Source organism: Pseudomyrmex gracilis, unplaced genomic scaffold (genome assembly GCF_002006095.1).
Source record: "Pseudomyrmex gracilis isolate BER0280 unplaced genomic scaffold, ASM200609v1 scaffold_143, whole genome shotgun sequence".
Classification (NCBI taxonomy): Eukaryota; Metazoa; Arthropoda; class Insecta; order Hymenoptera; family Formicidae; genus Pseudomyrmex; species Pseudomyrmex gracilis.
In genome coordinates this window covers 362,343-378,267 of record NW_018020727.1, presented here as the reverse complement: position 1 = coordinate 378,267, position 15,925 = coordinate 362,343, and the positions used below count along the sequence as shown (strand labels likewise).

At 34.9% G+C, this 15,925-nt stretch overlaps 2 protein-coding genes across 3 annotated transcripts; both read right to left on the bottom strand.

The window, feature by feature from the left end:
• Positions 1–652: 652 nt before the first annotated feature.
• LOC109857080 (DNA excision repair protein haywire) lies at positions 653–4,921 on the bottom strand. Of its 2 annotated transcripts, none has more exons than XM_020433031.1 (15): positions 4,720–4,921; positions 4,322–4,530; positions 4,053–4,163; positions 3,824–3,973; positions 3,559–3,729; positions 3,290–3,481; positions 3,060–3,157; positions 2,875–2,981; positions 2,444–2,740; positions 2,087–2,355; positions 1,834–1,998; positions 1,537–1,723; positions 1,262–1,410; positions 951–1,067; positions 653–794 (listed from the first exon to the last, which is right to left on the bottom strand). In XM_020433031.1, the coding sequence occupies exons 1-15, from the start codon at positions 4,751–4,753 to the stop codon at positions 669–671; spliced, it is 2,382 nt and encodes a 793-aa protein (XP_020288620.1). In that variant the 5' UTR covers positions 4,754–4,921; the 3' UTR covers positions 653–668. The 2 variants fall into 2 exon arrangements, with proteins under 2 accessions (XP_020288620.1, XP_020288621.1); XM_020433032.1 differs by having other exon boundaries at positions 3,299–3,481.
• A 1,455-nt stretch (positions 4,922–6,376) lies between these two features.
• Positions 6,377–12,171, bottom strand: LOC109857098 (structural maintenance of chromosomes protein 1A). The gene is made up of 19 exons (XM_020433074.1): positions 11,817–12,171; positions 11,582–11,702; positions 11,331–11,430; positions 11,074–11,252; positions 10,766–10,904; positions 10,211–10,675; positions 9,709–10,137; positions 9,408–9,619; positions 9,131–9,299; positions 8,770–9,024; positions 8,638–8,703; positions 8,401–8,558; positions 8,226–8,323; positions 7,770–8,074; positions 7,398–7,676; positions 7,136–7,315; positions 6,876–7,054; positions 6,605–6,782; positions 6,377–6,519 (listed from the first exon to the last, which is right to left on the bottom strand). The coding sequence occupies exons 1-19, from the start codon at positions 11,926–11,928 to the stop codon at positions 6,451–6,453; spliced, it is 3,693 nt and encodes a 1,230-aa protein (XP_020288663.1). The 5' UTR covers positions 11,929–12,171; the 3' UTR covers positions 6,377–6,450.
• Between the last annotated feature and the right edge of the window lie 3,754 nt (positions 12,172–15,925).

Genomic DNA, 15,925 nt, shown 5'->3' with positions numbered 1-15,925 from the left:
ATGTACAGACGGCGTCATTAATTCGAAGAATAGGCGCGGGGATCGGAGAGCAAGCGGGGCGGTTGCTCGTAGCGCCAACGGGCGCCGTACTAACTAACTAGTAGCAATCGGGTGTCCACAACTGGACACCCGATTTTGGGACTAATGGATATTTGGATCAACTGGACTTTTTATGTGATCCCCGCGCCTATTCTTCGAATTAATGACGCCGTCTGTACACAACTAACATGTACACGTTCAGTGTATGTAACCTATCCTATCTTGTTTGTATCACGGAGTTCGATCTCCTTCCTCTTACTTCGTGGTCACGATACACGTTTGCTGCGTCGGAAAGCGCGCTATCAGCGCTGTTGCATCATTTTATCTTTATTGCTCATTAGATGTAAAACAAAGATAGAATGACGCAATAGCACTGATAGCACGCTCCCCGAACGCAGCCATTGTCAATTGTACCGTGTCCTATCGCGTATCGTGATTAGTCGTACAGTATGCTAATCTTGCGGTGTGCAATCGTACTGTGTCCAATTGTACCGTCGTCAGGCGGAATATGCCCGTTTTTTTCCTACGGTGCAATATTTATTAATTTTTTTTATTTTGAAATAAACACTAGATATACATAAGCTATATACGCATTTGATAAAAAAAGATACTACTTATACATGTATTTTTTATGTTCTAAATTTTTTGAAGAGGGGATGTTTATTCGCCGTCGATGAGCTAGCTTTTTTATACTCGTAATAAATAGCATCATCCGCTCCTGACATCGATGTCATGGTACCAGTTTTACGTATAATCTGTAAGAGTTGCATTTTTAATGATAATAATGTTTAGTAATAATTATACATATAGATATACGTGTGTATGCGTGTGTAATTAAAATAATGTCATATTAATTATAAGTAATTTGAAACTGTTGTATCTACATCATTCCCTGGATTTGAGTCACTTACTGGTCTTGGTCCTTCGCCAGGAATTCTTTCCTCGTCTGCGTCTGTGTCGCTGGCTGTTAAAACTTGTTGTAGTAACTGACCTTGTTCTTCTCGGCTCGAATACATTAGATCCGGCTCCTGGACAAATGAGAATAATTTTTTGTCATCGCTCTTTGTACAGACGATTAGTATACACATAATATACCTTACATACAAGGTAACATTTTACCCATCAAATTATCCTTGGAGAATGCCAATTGGCATTACCAATCATTAAAAAGTAAAGTACAGTAGTAAAAAAAAAGCAAGATATTAATTACATTATCGCCTACCTCATCCATACCAGCGAGTTTTGTGATAACTTTATATGCGTATCCCTGATTTATAAGAAACCTTTGACGCTTCCGAGAATAATTCATTTCCATCGTATCTTGCGATACGAGTGTATAAAAGAACGCATTATACTCTTCAGCAATTGCTCCTACGAGCGTTATAATTGTAATCATAATTTAATTGAAAAATACATATATATATATATATATATATATAAATATATATTTAAAATATAAATATAAATAAATTTATATTCAACTAAAATATCTTGTACCTTTTTTAGCTCTAAGAATACGTCCTAATCGTTGTGCTTCTTGCCTTCTAGATCCACCATGCGACGAAATTTGGATTAAAACATTCGCTTCTGGTAAATCAAAAGAAGTATCTGCTACTTTGCTCACAAATATCGTGTTTACTTTCATATTAAATTTAAAATTTTGCAAAATCTGTATTCTTTCGCTCTAAAAAAAAACCAAACGTACAACACAAATAATATCGACAAACAAAATATATCTTTGAAATATAATTTTGCCTAATTTTTGATGATGCTAATATACACTTTTACACTTACTTGACTAGTAGGGCCATAAATATAAGGTTTATTCATTTTAATAGCGTAATGTTTCAGTGCAAACACATTGTCTGAAAAAACAATTGTTTTATCTCCGCGCCGTTCGTGATACCGAATTAAATACTGACAACAACGAAACTTGTTTGGGTTCATCACATACAACAACTGAAATTAGAAGTAATGTGTATTAAAACGGAATATTGTACGTGTGCGTAAGCATATGCAATAACAAGAATCACAATAAATTAATAACCAGTTTTCTGCTCATTTTGCAGCTGAGATATTCTCTGTAAAATTCCGGCGTCATAGGACACCAAACTTCTGCGCACTGCACTCTTGCGATAAATCCTCTATTTTGCAATTCTAACCAGTTGGCTTCGTATAATTTAGGACCGATTAAAAAGTTTAAATCAGCAATTTTGTCATCTTCTCGCAAGAGGGTCGCTGTTAAACCCAACTTGCAGTGACACTGAACAATGGTCAACACTCTACGAAACATTTTTGCGGGAATAGTGTGCACCTCTAACAATAAACAAGTGGCGCAATTAATATATAAAAAAACGCATTACATAGTTTGCTAGCTAATTGCGATACGAATAATAAAATTTACCATCCAAAACCATAATACCCCATTCCTGTTCTTGCAACCAGCGCATTGTTTGCTCAGCTTCCCACGAACGTTTCTGAGTGTGCGTGATCATGGAATACGTGGTTATCAATATACCGCAACCCATAGGTTTATCCTTTGCTTCGCTAGTAAATCGACAAATCATTGAATCATCAGCGGTAGACCACATTTTAAATTGCTGTTTCCACTGTTCCACAGACACGCCGGAGTTACATAATACTATGGCGCGTTTGCGTACTGTGCAACAAGCTGTAACTCCGACTAAACTTTTACCTGCGCCTATACTCAAAAAAATTAAAAATGATTAACATGTATTTCGTGTGTGTGTGTGTGAATTATACACACGGAAGTTCCTTTTTCTGTCTACGTTGTGTGTGTGTAATATAAGCTACTAGAAATTTTATTAAACTCACCGCAAGGTAAGACTATAACTCCAGATCTAGCTCGTCCATTACCAAACATTTTCCGCAAACTTTTCTCTTGATAAGGCCTTAATATGGCTGATGGTTTTAAATCGATACTGAAACAATTACATTTTGTTTAGTTTTCATATAAGTATAACTTATATACAGTGTATACGCTGTCATTACGGTCTTACTTTATATCTGGATTTATAGTATCATTGCGAAAATCGTACTCTGCCAATAAAGGATGTTCTAGATCGATACATCGTTTTTGTATAACTTCAATTTTTTCCTTTTTGACATAAAAACAAGCAATTATTATACACAAGTATTACACATACTGTTTTGTTTCAAAAATTTAAGTGTACAATAAAATGTATTAACAATACATATGTATATTTATAATATGAGAACAAACAAATACCTGATTTACTTCAAAACTAACTGTTTTCAATTCTTGATCTTCTTCATCTTCTTCGTCCTCTTTATCCATTTTGTCATAAAAAGCAGTTATATCTTCTGGAATGGCAGTTATTTCTGCTAATATCTGATCAGATTCAGTTTCTATATTTGGCTTATTAGGTACAGTAGTGTTGACGAGTGGTTTTGCTCCAAACTATGTTCAAACAAAAAAAGAAACTACATATTTTATTACTGAAAGCAATAAATTAGCGCATATATATTTCTACAGACCTGAGGAGTCTTAAACTTGGGCTGAACATTTGTAATAATATCAGTTTGTGTATCTTCCATAATTTTTCTCAATCTACATTCTTGAATTACTGGATCTTTTAGTAATCTTTGCAACACCTCAGGAAATGGCGATTCGATAAAATATTTATTGCGTTTTAAAACAAGTTTGACCTGTGCAAAATGTATACATTATCTTATTAAATTTTTTTCTGGATAAAAATAAAATGTGATTTGTTGCACGTATCGCAAGTATCTTTTTACTTACTTTTCCATAAGATAATGTACATAACTTGATAAATTCGATTATACCATCAGGAATGCTGGTCTTGCTCAATCTTTGTAAATATTCTATTATATCTTGTGTTTGTAACCCTACACTGACTGCAGCGTACAGTGAATATGGAGTAAGCCTATACTAAAATATAAAAAAGAGGTAAGTACGTATGTATTATATAGTTATAATTGCTTCTTATTTATCACACTTTTAATTATACCTCGTGAATATATTCTGGTCGGCATACAGGTTCTGATATAGCTATCAAAAAATCATGGGCATGTTTATATACAGGAGAAAAAGATTCTAAGAATATATGTCCATTTGGTGCCTATAAAAAAATACAAAGCATTACATCAGAAAGTAATTAGTACAGACCTATGTGACTTTTTGAAATGTTTTACACAATGAGGCATAAAAATCTCTGAAAAATAGATTTGTTTCTATTATTGTATAAGTAATCAAAAGTATAGATGTATTTAATCTTACCACCCACAATGGTCTACTTGTACTGTCTGGCTTTAAAATCATTTGTGACCGATAATCTTTAGCTCCAAACTCATCTTCGATTGCAGTCTCATCATGCTTTTCTATGTCACTTTTTGCAGCATCTGGTACACCATCTGCTTCATTGCTATCTATTGAATCTTCGTCATGATATTCATCAAAATCATCTTTACGTTTACCTTTGCCTTTACCTTTAACAAATATTGCTATTTTGCGAATATGTAATATATACAAAAGTAAAACTAAAGATATAATTACAATTTTGTGTAATACATAACGATGAATGTAACACATAAACAGCATATAGTAGTAAAAAATGGAAAAGAATGAAAAATTTCACGTACACTTTGTACAAAAAAATAAAAACATAGAGTACTTACTATTGTCTTTTTTAAAACGTTTTGGTGGACCCATTTTTCCTCTATTTCGGAATATTAAATTGAATCAAATTGAATTTCCAGAAGATACTTTATGCATATATATTACAATATTACATATTCCTTAATAAACTTAACTTTTCTGCTCGTATATTGGGGCGAGTAGGAGCATGTTGGGACATGCGACGCGAACAAACCTGAAAACTCGTCCGTTTCACGCACCTTCCCTACTAAAGGGTCGTCTACAATGGAGAGTTGTAGGCCGTAATAGTAAGAAATTGACCAATCACAGACAAAGTACAGAAGAATAATCGATTGTGATTGGTCAATTTCTTACTATTACGACCTACAACTCTCCATTGTAGATGGCTCTTAAGAAATCTTCTTACTTCACATCCATTGGCTGTCAGCAAGTGTTCCACTAAAGGGTCGTCTACAATGGAAAGTTTTAGACTGTAACAGTAAGAAATTGACAAATCACAATCGATTATTCTTCTGTACTTTGTCTGTGATTGGTCAATTTCTTACTATTACGGCCTACAACTCTCCATTGTAGACGGCTCTTAAGGTCGTAAACAGTTTAACCAATTACAAACCAGTGTTATCTTACATTAGCTGAAATGCTGACCAGCGATTGGTCGATTTGCTTACGACCTTACGACTACGTCTAAACTTTTGCCATGTGCAATGGCCTTAATCCCATAGCACGCAATGTTAAGCCTCTTGCACAATGCGAGGGAATAGTGATAGCGATAAGCAATAGACACAGAATTCCAACTCGTCGGAAATTTTATCGTTATTGCTTATTCTGTTTTCTGATCTGCATTGATACATGTGTATTTTTGTACGTTAGATTCCGCTGTTCCTACCGTTATTTATAAATATAAACTCTTTAAAACTGTGTTATATTTCTATCGCTATCGCTATTCCGTCCATTGTGCAAGGGGCTTTATCTCTACTTTGACCGCTTTTCTTCTCCTATGCGCAGTAAAATTTTCTTCTCAAATTGAACGCAATATAGATTTTACGTTACCGCGCGCGGCAGTGAAATATTAAAATGTAGCTTTCCGTTTCAATTTCTTTTTTTTTGGTCGCGGTTCCAACTGAATAAAGCTGGATTTTTCATGGAACGAAATTATTACGGTACAAAATAGAAACGGAAAAATTGAAAACAATAAGTAAACTGCAAAACGATAAGTATATTCTAAAGTACTAAAAGATATAATCTGTTTAATGCTAGGTAAAAACTGCTTATACTTTGCTGTTTTGTGAGTGATCGCTACTAAACGCAGTGGCAAAATGATTTGAGTACATAGTAGTTCTCACGACCATCTCTTTGCGCGCAGCCAACACGATCGCTCCTGTAATTTCATATAGATACATATGGGTGCGAGAGGCAACAACCGTTTCTTCTATGCCACAGTAAGATAAATTATAATGATAGAAAATTATAAACAATAGTTGTTTTCATTCAAAGGCAAACAAATTGCAAACCGTTGTATATCTTAGTCTTAGATATTTTTCTTTTTTCTTTTTTAAGTGTTTTACTTATTCATACATATATATACAATATAATATATAAAGTATCTTGTAAACTTTTAAAAGAATATAATTGATTATATTGATGTTTTACGTTAATTTTTATTAATTATTCTTCAAAAATACAAATTAAAAGTTGTCCAACACAAAAAATATAGAAAAAGTTCATGATCTACATTAAATAATAAATGTCTATTAGTTAATGTGCGTAGGATATGTAGTCAGGTCGAGTGTTATAACTTTGCTTTCCAAACATTCGCCAACCTAAAATTTATAAAAAAAATACAATAGAAATATTAATGTTATATACAATGTATTAAGTAAATTAATGATAAAATAATTTTCTTACGTCTGGACAAATTCCAATAAGTGCATCTGCATGCGAATAAAACTCTTCCTTCAATGATATAACAATTGTTTGCAACGAACTTGTTTTATCGCGAATATAACTTGCCACTTTTCCAATGTTGGTGTTATCAAGAGCGGCGTCGATTTCATCCAAGACAAAAAATGGCGCAGGTTGGAAACTGAATGTACACAAACAAATGAATGTAGATGATTGTTATATTCGAGAGTTTACATGTAATCTCAATTTACTTTTTGTATTTTTGCGTACGAACCTGTGAATTGCGAATAGCAAAGCCAGTGCAGCAACTGTTTTCTCTCCACCGGACAAATTGGACATAGGTTGAAACCGTTTGCCTGGAGCTACGCAATTGTAATTAATGCCATCTAAATAAGGCTCTTCAGGATTTTCTGGTCCAAGGAACGCCTGAGCTGATTGATTTTTTGCTAGACTCTGAAACGAAGTTATAGCGATTACATATATTACTGTGTAAACATGTAAAGTTTTCTTTCAGTTAACTGTATTAAGTCACACTTTGTAAATAGGATCAATTTCGTTAGCCACATGTTCGAAGCAAGCCATAAATCTGTCGTGTCGTTCTTTCTTTATCTTCTCGAATTGCGTCTTTGCTTTCTTCGCCTTCTTACGAGATTGCTCAAACTCTTCATTGGTTTCCTGTAACTTCTCTTTAGCCAGATACAATTTTTGAATTGCCTGTAAAACAATTCTTTTAGTTACAGTTTTACATATCTCATGTCGATATTACGTTCACATCACAGCATAATTTGTTACAAACCTTCATGTTTGGTGCTTGTATGCGCTGTATCGTACTTTGCAAGTCATTGATTATCTTTGTTAACTTGTCGGTCGTTTTTTTGATATCATCCTCGTCAATATCCTTCAAATTTTCCGGTAGAAATGCGTAATCTATAGTAATTCTTCTTTCGCGCTCATACTGCTGCTGCGTGCTCACCGATGACGTATCGTTATGTGAATCATTTCCGTTAGCTGTGCTAGTTTCACCTGCAATATCTTCCATATTTCCGTGTAACATGGGTATTGCAATATCTTCCATCTAAATATTAGTAAATACACACGTTAATTTAATTAAAGTATACTGTAACACAGAATTTGATAATAGTAATTAATATTAATAGGGTAGACAAACCTTGCATTGCATTAAAATAGCGTGTCGTTCGGCTTTCTTCTGTTCTATCTTTGTTTCAATTGCATTTAATTGCTTTTGAGCCGCTTGAATGTCTTTCGCGATAGTTCCTACTTCACGTCTGGCTTTACCGATTTCATCCTCCTTCTGATCGACTTCCATTTTCTTGGCATTGCGCGACGATTTCAATTGCTCCATTTGCTGTTCATCGTGATCAATCTCCGCTTTTTGATTAGATTCGGTTTGTTTCGCGGACTCGAGTTTGTCCTCTGCATCTTGAACCGCTCGTTCCCAACGTAAAACATTATCTTGAAAAGTATGAAAATAGATAAATATATAATAATCATATACGAATATATAAATATGTGTGTGTGTGTGCGTGCGTTTGTGTGTAGAATTTAGAAGAACTTGTTTTCGTGGAGGTAAACGTTTTACAATATAAAATTTTATTCTTGTTACTTTCTGTGTCGCGTTGTTTTTCAAAATCTAATTGATTGTAGATGCGATTGCATTGGTTGTCAAATTCCATTCTTTTCTTTGCTCTTTCTTGCTGCGATCTTGAAAATAAAAGTTAATATTTGATTTTATAACGCAAAACATATAAATTACGTATCGTTACGTATTACTTCTCTACCTCAATTCTCTTTCTTCGTATTGACGGATATTGGAAACTCCTATTTGTTCGCAAAAACTAGCAAATACATCATCCTCAACGTTGTTCATTTTTTCTTTGATATTTTGTATTTCCTGGTCCCTCTCAGCCATAGTTTTTTCGATAGCAGCTATTGCAGGCTGTACACATATCCAAGAAATGTAAAATCTTTTTCAGGTACAAAAATTATACATATATATATAATATTTTGAAACTTACACCAAACATGTTTAATTCTTTTTGCAAACTGTCTAGCTCCACTTCAAGATCCGCAATTTGTTTTTGCTGCATATAACAAATGTTTTATGAAAAATTATAAACAGCCTTAAGCAAGCAATAAGTAATGCTTACCGTTGCAGTCAAATCACTTTTATTATACTTTAAGCGAGTCTCCAAACCGCGTATCTGGGATTCAACTGTGTTCAATTCTGATTCTTTACGTGATTTTTTTAATGATTCTCTTAGTTCTTCAGTTAATTTTTCCTTTTGCGCCTTTAACTGAGACATTTGTTTCTCATCCCATCTCTTTGCTTTTTTGGCTAGATCTAAACTGCCGCCGGATATTATTCCGGCCTTTTGATAGAACGTGCCATCTAACGCGACGCACTGCAAGTATTTTCATATGCTGTACATTTTGCATGTCATTATGATCATTATCATTTTCTGTAGGTGTCAAGTACGAGTTTCATATGCATATTATGTATATACTTACATCATATCTAGTCTTTTTATCCATTTCGTACGCTACTTTATTTGCATCTTCCGGTGTCTCGCATACAAGAGCATTGTTAGTCGCAAACAGAACTGCTCTATCAATGTCCTTTGGTGAGAAATGCAGTACATCGTATAGCAGTTTCACATTTTTTGGTTCTTGTATATTACTGCAAAATCAATTGTACAATTGTTATTTATATAAAATTCGCAAGACGACTGTATGCTAGTTTTTATTTAAATAATTACACAATAAGTATTTAGTCAGGTTTGCTCACCGAAGTCGTTCTTTCAGCGGCTTAGCCTGTATATAATCAAGCGGAAGAAACGTTTCCGGCTCGAGATACTGCTCCTTCAGATACTGGATACATTGCCTGGCAGTTTTCTCAGTATCTACTACGATAGCCTCCATATACTTGCCAAGCACTTTCGTAATAGCGACGTTGTATCGTTTATGTATCGGTTCACACATATTGTACATGCGATCGTACTAATAAAAAGAAAACCACATGTATCATTTTATCTCGCTGCATTGTAAGAAAACTTAGATAACAAAAGAACAAAAAATAAAAAACACACCACTCCAGGAAACAGACGTTTAAAATTCTCGACAATTTCCGTTTTCTTCTTAGTTCTAGATACTTCGTGCTTATCAACTTTAGCATCACCCAGTTGCTCCGAAATGCTCTCTAACTCTCGTTGCAAATTTTGAATTTTGTCTTTGGACGTGCCCACATCGGATTGCAAGTCAGCTCTAAGCTTCTTCTGATCTTCCAAAGCAGTCTCGGATGTCTTTATGTGTTCTTCCAATTTTTCAACTCGCTTAAGCGCTTCGTCTCGCATGTGACCCTTTTGCTTGTGCTTGTTCTCGATCTCGGTCTTCTTTCTGCCTTCATTGTCAAGTCTGTCTTGATCTGATTTTTGTTCGCGATTGATAGAATCGAGAAGCTGAAGATATCTAGCGGATTGTTTGCCGGCTTCTTCTTTCAAACGATTATATTCCCGTACCTTACATTGTTCAAATTATTAAACATTTAAAGTTTGCAAAATTATCGCAAAAATTGTACACAATTTGTTTTACCTGTTCTTCTTCCAACTGCACATCTCTTCCTTGTAATTGCGATTGTCCTGCTATACTAGTCTCGTAAGCAGCTTTAGCTTCCTCCACCTGTCGCAATTCTTCTTGCAATTCGTGTATGTCTTTTTTGTGAGCCTCATCTGCGGTACGCGCTTGTGCCAAAGATTTGCGCGCAGACTCAACCTTCTTCTGCATGTGCGCGACACGTTCTTTGGCTTTAATAAACGTCGGACGCTTTTTCGTAATTTCCACTTCCACTTCTCTGATATCTTGCTCTATTTTAGCAAGATCTCTACTGAGTTTGGAGGCATCTTTCTTTTTGTCTTTCAGCAATTCTTCAGCTTTTTCTTTTTTCTTTTCAATTTTTTCAATTTCGTGTTGTTTCTTTTTTTGAGAAACTTCTAAATTTTCAATACTCTTCTCATTGTGAAATAATCGGAACAATTGCAACTCCACTTGTTTTTCAACCTTAAAAAATGTGTGAAACATTTTTCTGATTTAAGTATTGTAATTTATATATAGCTAGTAAATATATATTATAACAAAAATATATTGTACATATTCCTCTTTGAGACGTTGATACTTTTCAGCCTCTTCTTTTTCTAACTTGGCCTCTTTTCTTTCTGCGGCAATTCCTTTCTTTTTCTGATATGAAAATTGGGTTTCTTCTTCGGCTTTTAACATTTCTGTCCTTAATCTAAAATATATGATTTTTATCGTACTTACAAGTGCAAAACTATAAATAAAACTTAATATAACCTTATCTAGTTAAAAACAGTATTAATACAAGATCTTCGTTCAAATGTGTTTTGTCTGAGTAAGAATTTTCTAACAATTTCTAATTTTGACGATAACAAAAATTTTACCTTTCATATTCTGTTTTTAGTGCACCAGAATTACTAATTTCTTCAAACAGAGCAGTGCGTTCTTTTGGATTTTTCATAGCTATAGATTCCACTGCACCTTGAAATACTAGAAAATTCTTTGCTTTAACATTAATACCAAGCTGTTCCAACTCGTTGAGATATACTTGGCTAGTGACAAGCTATAGAACAAAATATTCTTAAATTCTTCAATCTGTTTATTTTATGTATTTTTATCAATTAAGTTATGTAGCACTTACATTACTGTTTATCCTGTGCTCAGAAGAAGAACCTTGTACTGAACGTATAAAGCTTTTCTCAGTACCATCTTCCAGTTGAAATACAGCTGTTACTGAGGCACTATTTCAAACATAAAGTTTGTATCTTTTTTTTATACAGTAAAAAGAATGAATTATATAAAGACTAATGTCTTCACTATATATTATATAGACTAATCTTACAAATTCTTTTGTGAAAATCTATAAAAGAATCTATATGAAATGATTTTTACCTTCGAGCTACTGGCATTCCAATAGATGCACCATGAATGAGTTCGCTGAATCTTTTAACTCTCAGACTGCTAGTTTTTTCACCCATAACAAAACTAATAGCATCCATGAAATTGGATTTTCCTGTTATGAATAAAAAAGACAAAAGATATATACAATCTTGTTCATGTACACAATATGTCAAATAATGTTTCGTCGGATGTATATATTGTTGATATACATTATAACCTAACCTACCCGAGCCATTAGGACCAACTACTGCCGTAAAAGACTTCAAAGGACCAATAATAAGCTTTCCTTTATAAGATTTGAAGTTTTCAACTTCGATATGCTTCAAAAACGCTGGCATCTTTCACGACATTCAAACAATTCACTGAAATCAGATTATTAATTGCGTTCGCGCCACAATATCTCCAATCAGTTTGGCGTTGTAACAGCTAGTGGGCCATAACAATATTTCCGATCATGTTTGACATAAGGAAGGAAGCCATATATTTATTCATATACACTGAAAAACTTCATTTATTTTCCCACACATGAAACGCGAGCACTTCACTTATTTTCCTTTCAGAGGGAATTCCACCACTACTGCTGCAGAGTAAAGGTGGTTTTCCATTACGGTTGCAGTGTGATTGGCTGCTACAAATTATGCCGTCCGTTTCCAGCGCCTCAGCGTTAGCTCTGCTAAGTGCGAGAGTGGGGAATGAGAGAGAAGTAAGAGTGGGAATCAGAGAGGAGAAACTAAATGGGAATATAACTTTGAGATTTTGCGGGAAGATAACCTAGTAAGAAGATAAGTGAGAGGGAAAATAAATGATGTTTTAGTGTATTGTGATGTGTGTGTGTATGTATATATATATACACTGAGTTCAAAGAGAGAAAGTACCATGGTGTAAGCATGGGTGTAAGTACTTCTTGCGCATAAGGCTGGATCCTCATGCAGACATAGACGCTTTGACACCGAGCGTTGATTGGTGAAAAGCGAGAGTGATGAGGGTTACCATTTACCCTCACCACTCGCTTTTCATCAATCAACGCTCGGTGTCAATAGCGCCGGTGTCTCCATGAGGATCCAGCCTAATACGAGTTACATGGTTCGAATATTATATGAAATATGCAACTATATCGCTATCAAATTATCAAAATATTAACTATAATATAAAACAAAAGCACCAAGCCCGTCCTACATTTCGCGGAATTGACCATTCACGATTGTCAAATTAGCCAATCGACTTATGTGATTGGTCAATTCGAGATCAGCGTCCTGCGATCTGCGTCTGCGTCTTAAGATCATTCTACATAAGACGCAGACGCAGGTCGCAGGACGCTGATCTCGCGGAATTGACCATTCACGTTTGTCAAATCAGCTAATCGACTTACGTGATTGGTCAATTTCTCGAGAGCAGCGGCCTGCGACCTGCGTCTGCGTCTTATGTAGAATGGCCTTTATGTAGATAGATTTTAAGACGCAGCCACAGGTCGCTAATCACATTGGTTGATTGACCGATTTGAACAACATGATTGGTCAATTTCGCGAAAATACGTTGTAAGGACGCATAAATTTCTCAATAAAAAATTCAGTTAATTAATTTTGGAGACAGAAAGAAACTATGTAAAAAACAACTTGAAGTTATATTTCTAGAATTTAATTATAACTTTGTCACTTGTTATTACTGTTATAGCTTTTTCCAAAACTTTGACATACAGAAAAGTTAAAACATGTATTTGAAAATGAAGAAAGTCCGCGTTTTAACTGAGCGATTCCTTTATTATCATCTAAAATGAATTGTTTAAAAAATACGCAAAACAAAATAAGAAGAGAAGGTAAGTCGGCGAAAGAAGTGGGCGAGTCAAAGGTGTTATCGGTCGTGAATAATGCGCGGTAGCGTTCGCATTCTATCTCACACAAAGTGATCGTGCCCGCGCGTTTGATTCGGCGACTCGGATGGATGGATTGATAAAGATTAAAGATAAAGGGAGATGGCAGAATCCACGGGGTGTTTTGGAGTTAGGCGACAGAAGTCAGCCAGCGAAACGAAGCGGGCGCGCAGCGCGTGGGGGATGATGTCACATAAGGGTTTCCCTCCTATGTCCGCCCGCTCTCTCTCCCAAGCGTAAATACATACAGATGCAGGCCGGATTGATGCATTGCTCAAGCACAGTGACGTAAGTAGGTGAGACGTATGGTAAGGCATATGTACATATATATATATATATATATATATATGTTTGCGACAACTTTTATTAATATTTAATGTAATTCTGTCAGCTTTCTCTCTCTTTTGACTTAACTTTATGTTCGTACATATTATATTTGCGAGTGAAATTAGAGAACACTTTCGAATTATAAAAAGAAATTTTCCTTCTTTATTCTTCTTTCTAAATCTGTTTTTAAAGAAATTAAGTGTCATTAGATATATTTGTATATTTTGTAAAACTATATATATATATTATAATGAAAATAACGGATTATTTTAATGAAACATTTATGATTTCGAAGATAGGAGTTTTCTTCAGGAAAACGTGTTCTACGCCAATGTGAAAACGAAGCTCGCCTCGATATGACTCATGCGATCTCTCTCGCAGCCTCCCTTGCATGGTCCCGTATCGTAGTCATGCACAATGGAGAATAGCAAACGCAGTAAAGGTAACTCACGTTTGCCAGGGTCCAGCGTAGTAATACCGGTCCGAATTCTCCCCTATGTATCCTGGAGTACACGGGCCACGTGGCACGATTTTCACCCCTGTTACTCTTATATCTTTCAAGGCACCAGAGATCATGGAAAAACGACCTTTCTCTCGTAATATATAAATATATATAATATATAAATATATATATATATATATACACACACACACATATTGTTTCTTCTTTCTTTTCGAGAAATTATGGTGAATTCAACCTTGTGTCGTTTTTTTTATTGCGCAACTTTTTTTCCTGTAACATTTCTCTCGTGTTCACAGAAATGATGATATCTAAGATTTATTTTATAATAGAATTACAGCGAATTGCCATGGCTATAAAAGCGCTATGTTCCAATTTAAAAACTTTGTAAACATTTCATATATTATATATATATACAATATAAAATAAATATTAAGAAAAAAATATTAAAAAACAGTTGTGCGTAAATGTAACATAATGATAAATAATAAATTGTTGTAGACAGTATTCTTTATGTTGAGAAATTTTCAAAAATGTGGCTACAAACAAAAGCGGGTCTGTAAACGATCAATTTGTGCGGCTTATGTGTCTCGGCGATGGAGAGAGATCCTCAATTAAACAATTACACTTAAATTGAATGAGAAATTCCCACCGCAGCGCCCGCATGTTCGTTAATAATTATCATTGGGGCGCACCTACGAGCTATTAAGGTAGGTACACGCAAACTAAAATAGTCTTTGAGGTACATGTGGACCCACATCTATCGAAATTTATGTGAATAATCATGAAATGAGACATGCTACTATCAAAATTGAGACTGACGATAAGTCCATTATTACATGTAAGTATACAAGCGAAAAAAGCGCCGATGTAGTAAATCATTATCGTATGAAAATATCAATCGCGTGAAACATATAATAAAGAATAATTAAAATCTTTCAATGTAAAGTTTATCTCACATTTCAAACTTTTCAACTTGAAAAAATTAATCTCACTTTTTTCTCTCTTTCACTCCTACTTTCTCTCTCTCTCTCTCTCTCTCTCTCTCTCTCTCTCTCTTTTTCTTTCTTTTTTACGCCACACATAGTTTTCCATCAAAAAATACAATATACAAAGTACATATATACACATCAGAGTATATGCGCAGTATAATTTTATTTACGTGAGTGCTCTCACTTTTGTTCAGTTTTGCATACGTTGATAACGATAAGCTGCTTTGTTTTATTTTTCTTGTTAAGGAAATATATGTGGTGGAATGAGAGAGAAGTAAAAACTGAAGATAAAATACATGCGGATGTGAAGACTCGATATATCAGTATTTAAGTATGAGAAGAAGAAGAATTAAAGGGAGAGAATATAAAATAGGTCGCCTATTGTGCTCAGGTGTGAGGCGTGTGCGCAGTAGCGGGATCCGCAGAGGCGATCAGGGGAATTGGAAGGTAAGAGAAGGGTAAAACAAGGGTAGATTTGCACACGCGGCACGAGCCACTCTAACAAAGGGATGGAACAGATTGGAAGCCATTCATTCATCTCGCTCGTCCTGTCCTTTTTCTCCTATGTATTTGACCGGGAAAGCACTCGACCAACCCCCGTCTCAACTTCCCGTTCGTTCCCAAGTCGTGGAGTTTAACTCTCGCGATTACCCTCCCGTGTACAGGTACAGTCAATCGCGTCACTAATT

What these genes read in the sequence shown, in the direction of transcription:
- LOC109857098 (XM_020433074.1), bottom strand. Translation starts at nt 11,928, where the DNA reads ATGCCAGCGTTTTTGAAGCATATCGAAGTTGAAAACTTCAAATCTTAT. An exon ending in AACGTCTGTTTCCTGGAGTG is followed by an intron (nt 9,620 to 9,708) that starts GTGTGTTTTTTA and finishes TCTTTTTATTAG; the next exon opens with TACGATCGCATGTACAATAT. An exon ending in AAAGTGATTTGACTGCAACG is followed by an intron (nt 8,704 to 8,769) that starts GTAAGCATTACT and finishes TGTTATATGCAG; the next exon opens with CAAAAACAAATTGCGGATCT.
- LOC109857080 (XM_020433031.1), bottom strand. Translation starts at nt 4,753, where the DNA reads ATGGGTCCACCAAAACGTTTTAAAAAAGACAATA. An exon ending in CCAAGTTTAAGACTCCTCAG is followed by an intron (nt 3,482 to 3,558) that starts GTCTGTAGAAAT and finishes GTTTGAACATAG; the next exon opens with TTTGGAGCAAAACCACTCGT. An exon ending in GGGTATTATGGTTTTGGATG is followed by an intron (nt 2,356 to 2,443) that starts GTAAATTTTATT and finishes GTTTATTGTTAG; the next exon opens with AGGTGCACACTATTCCCGCA.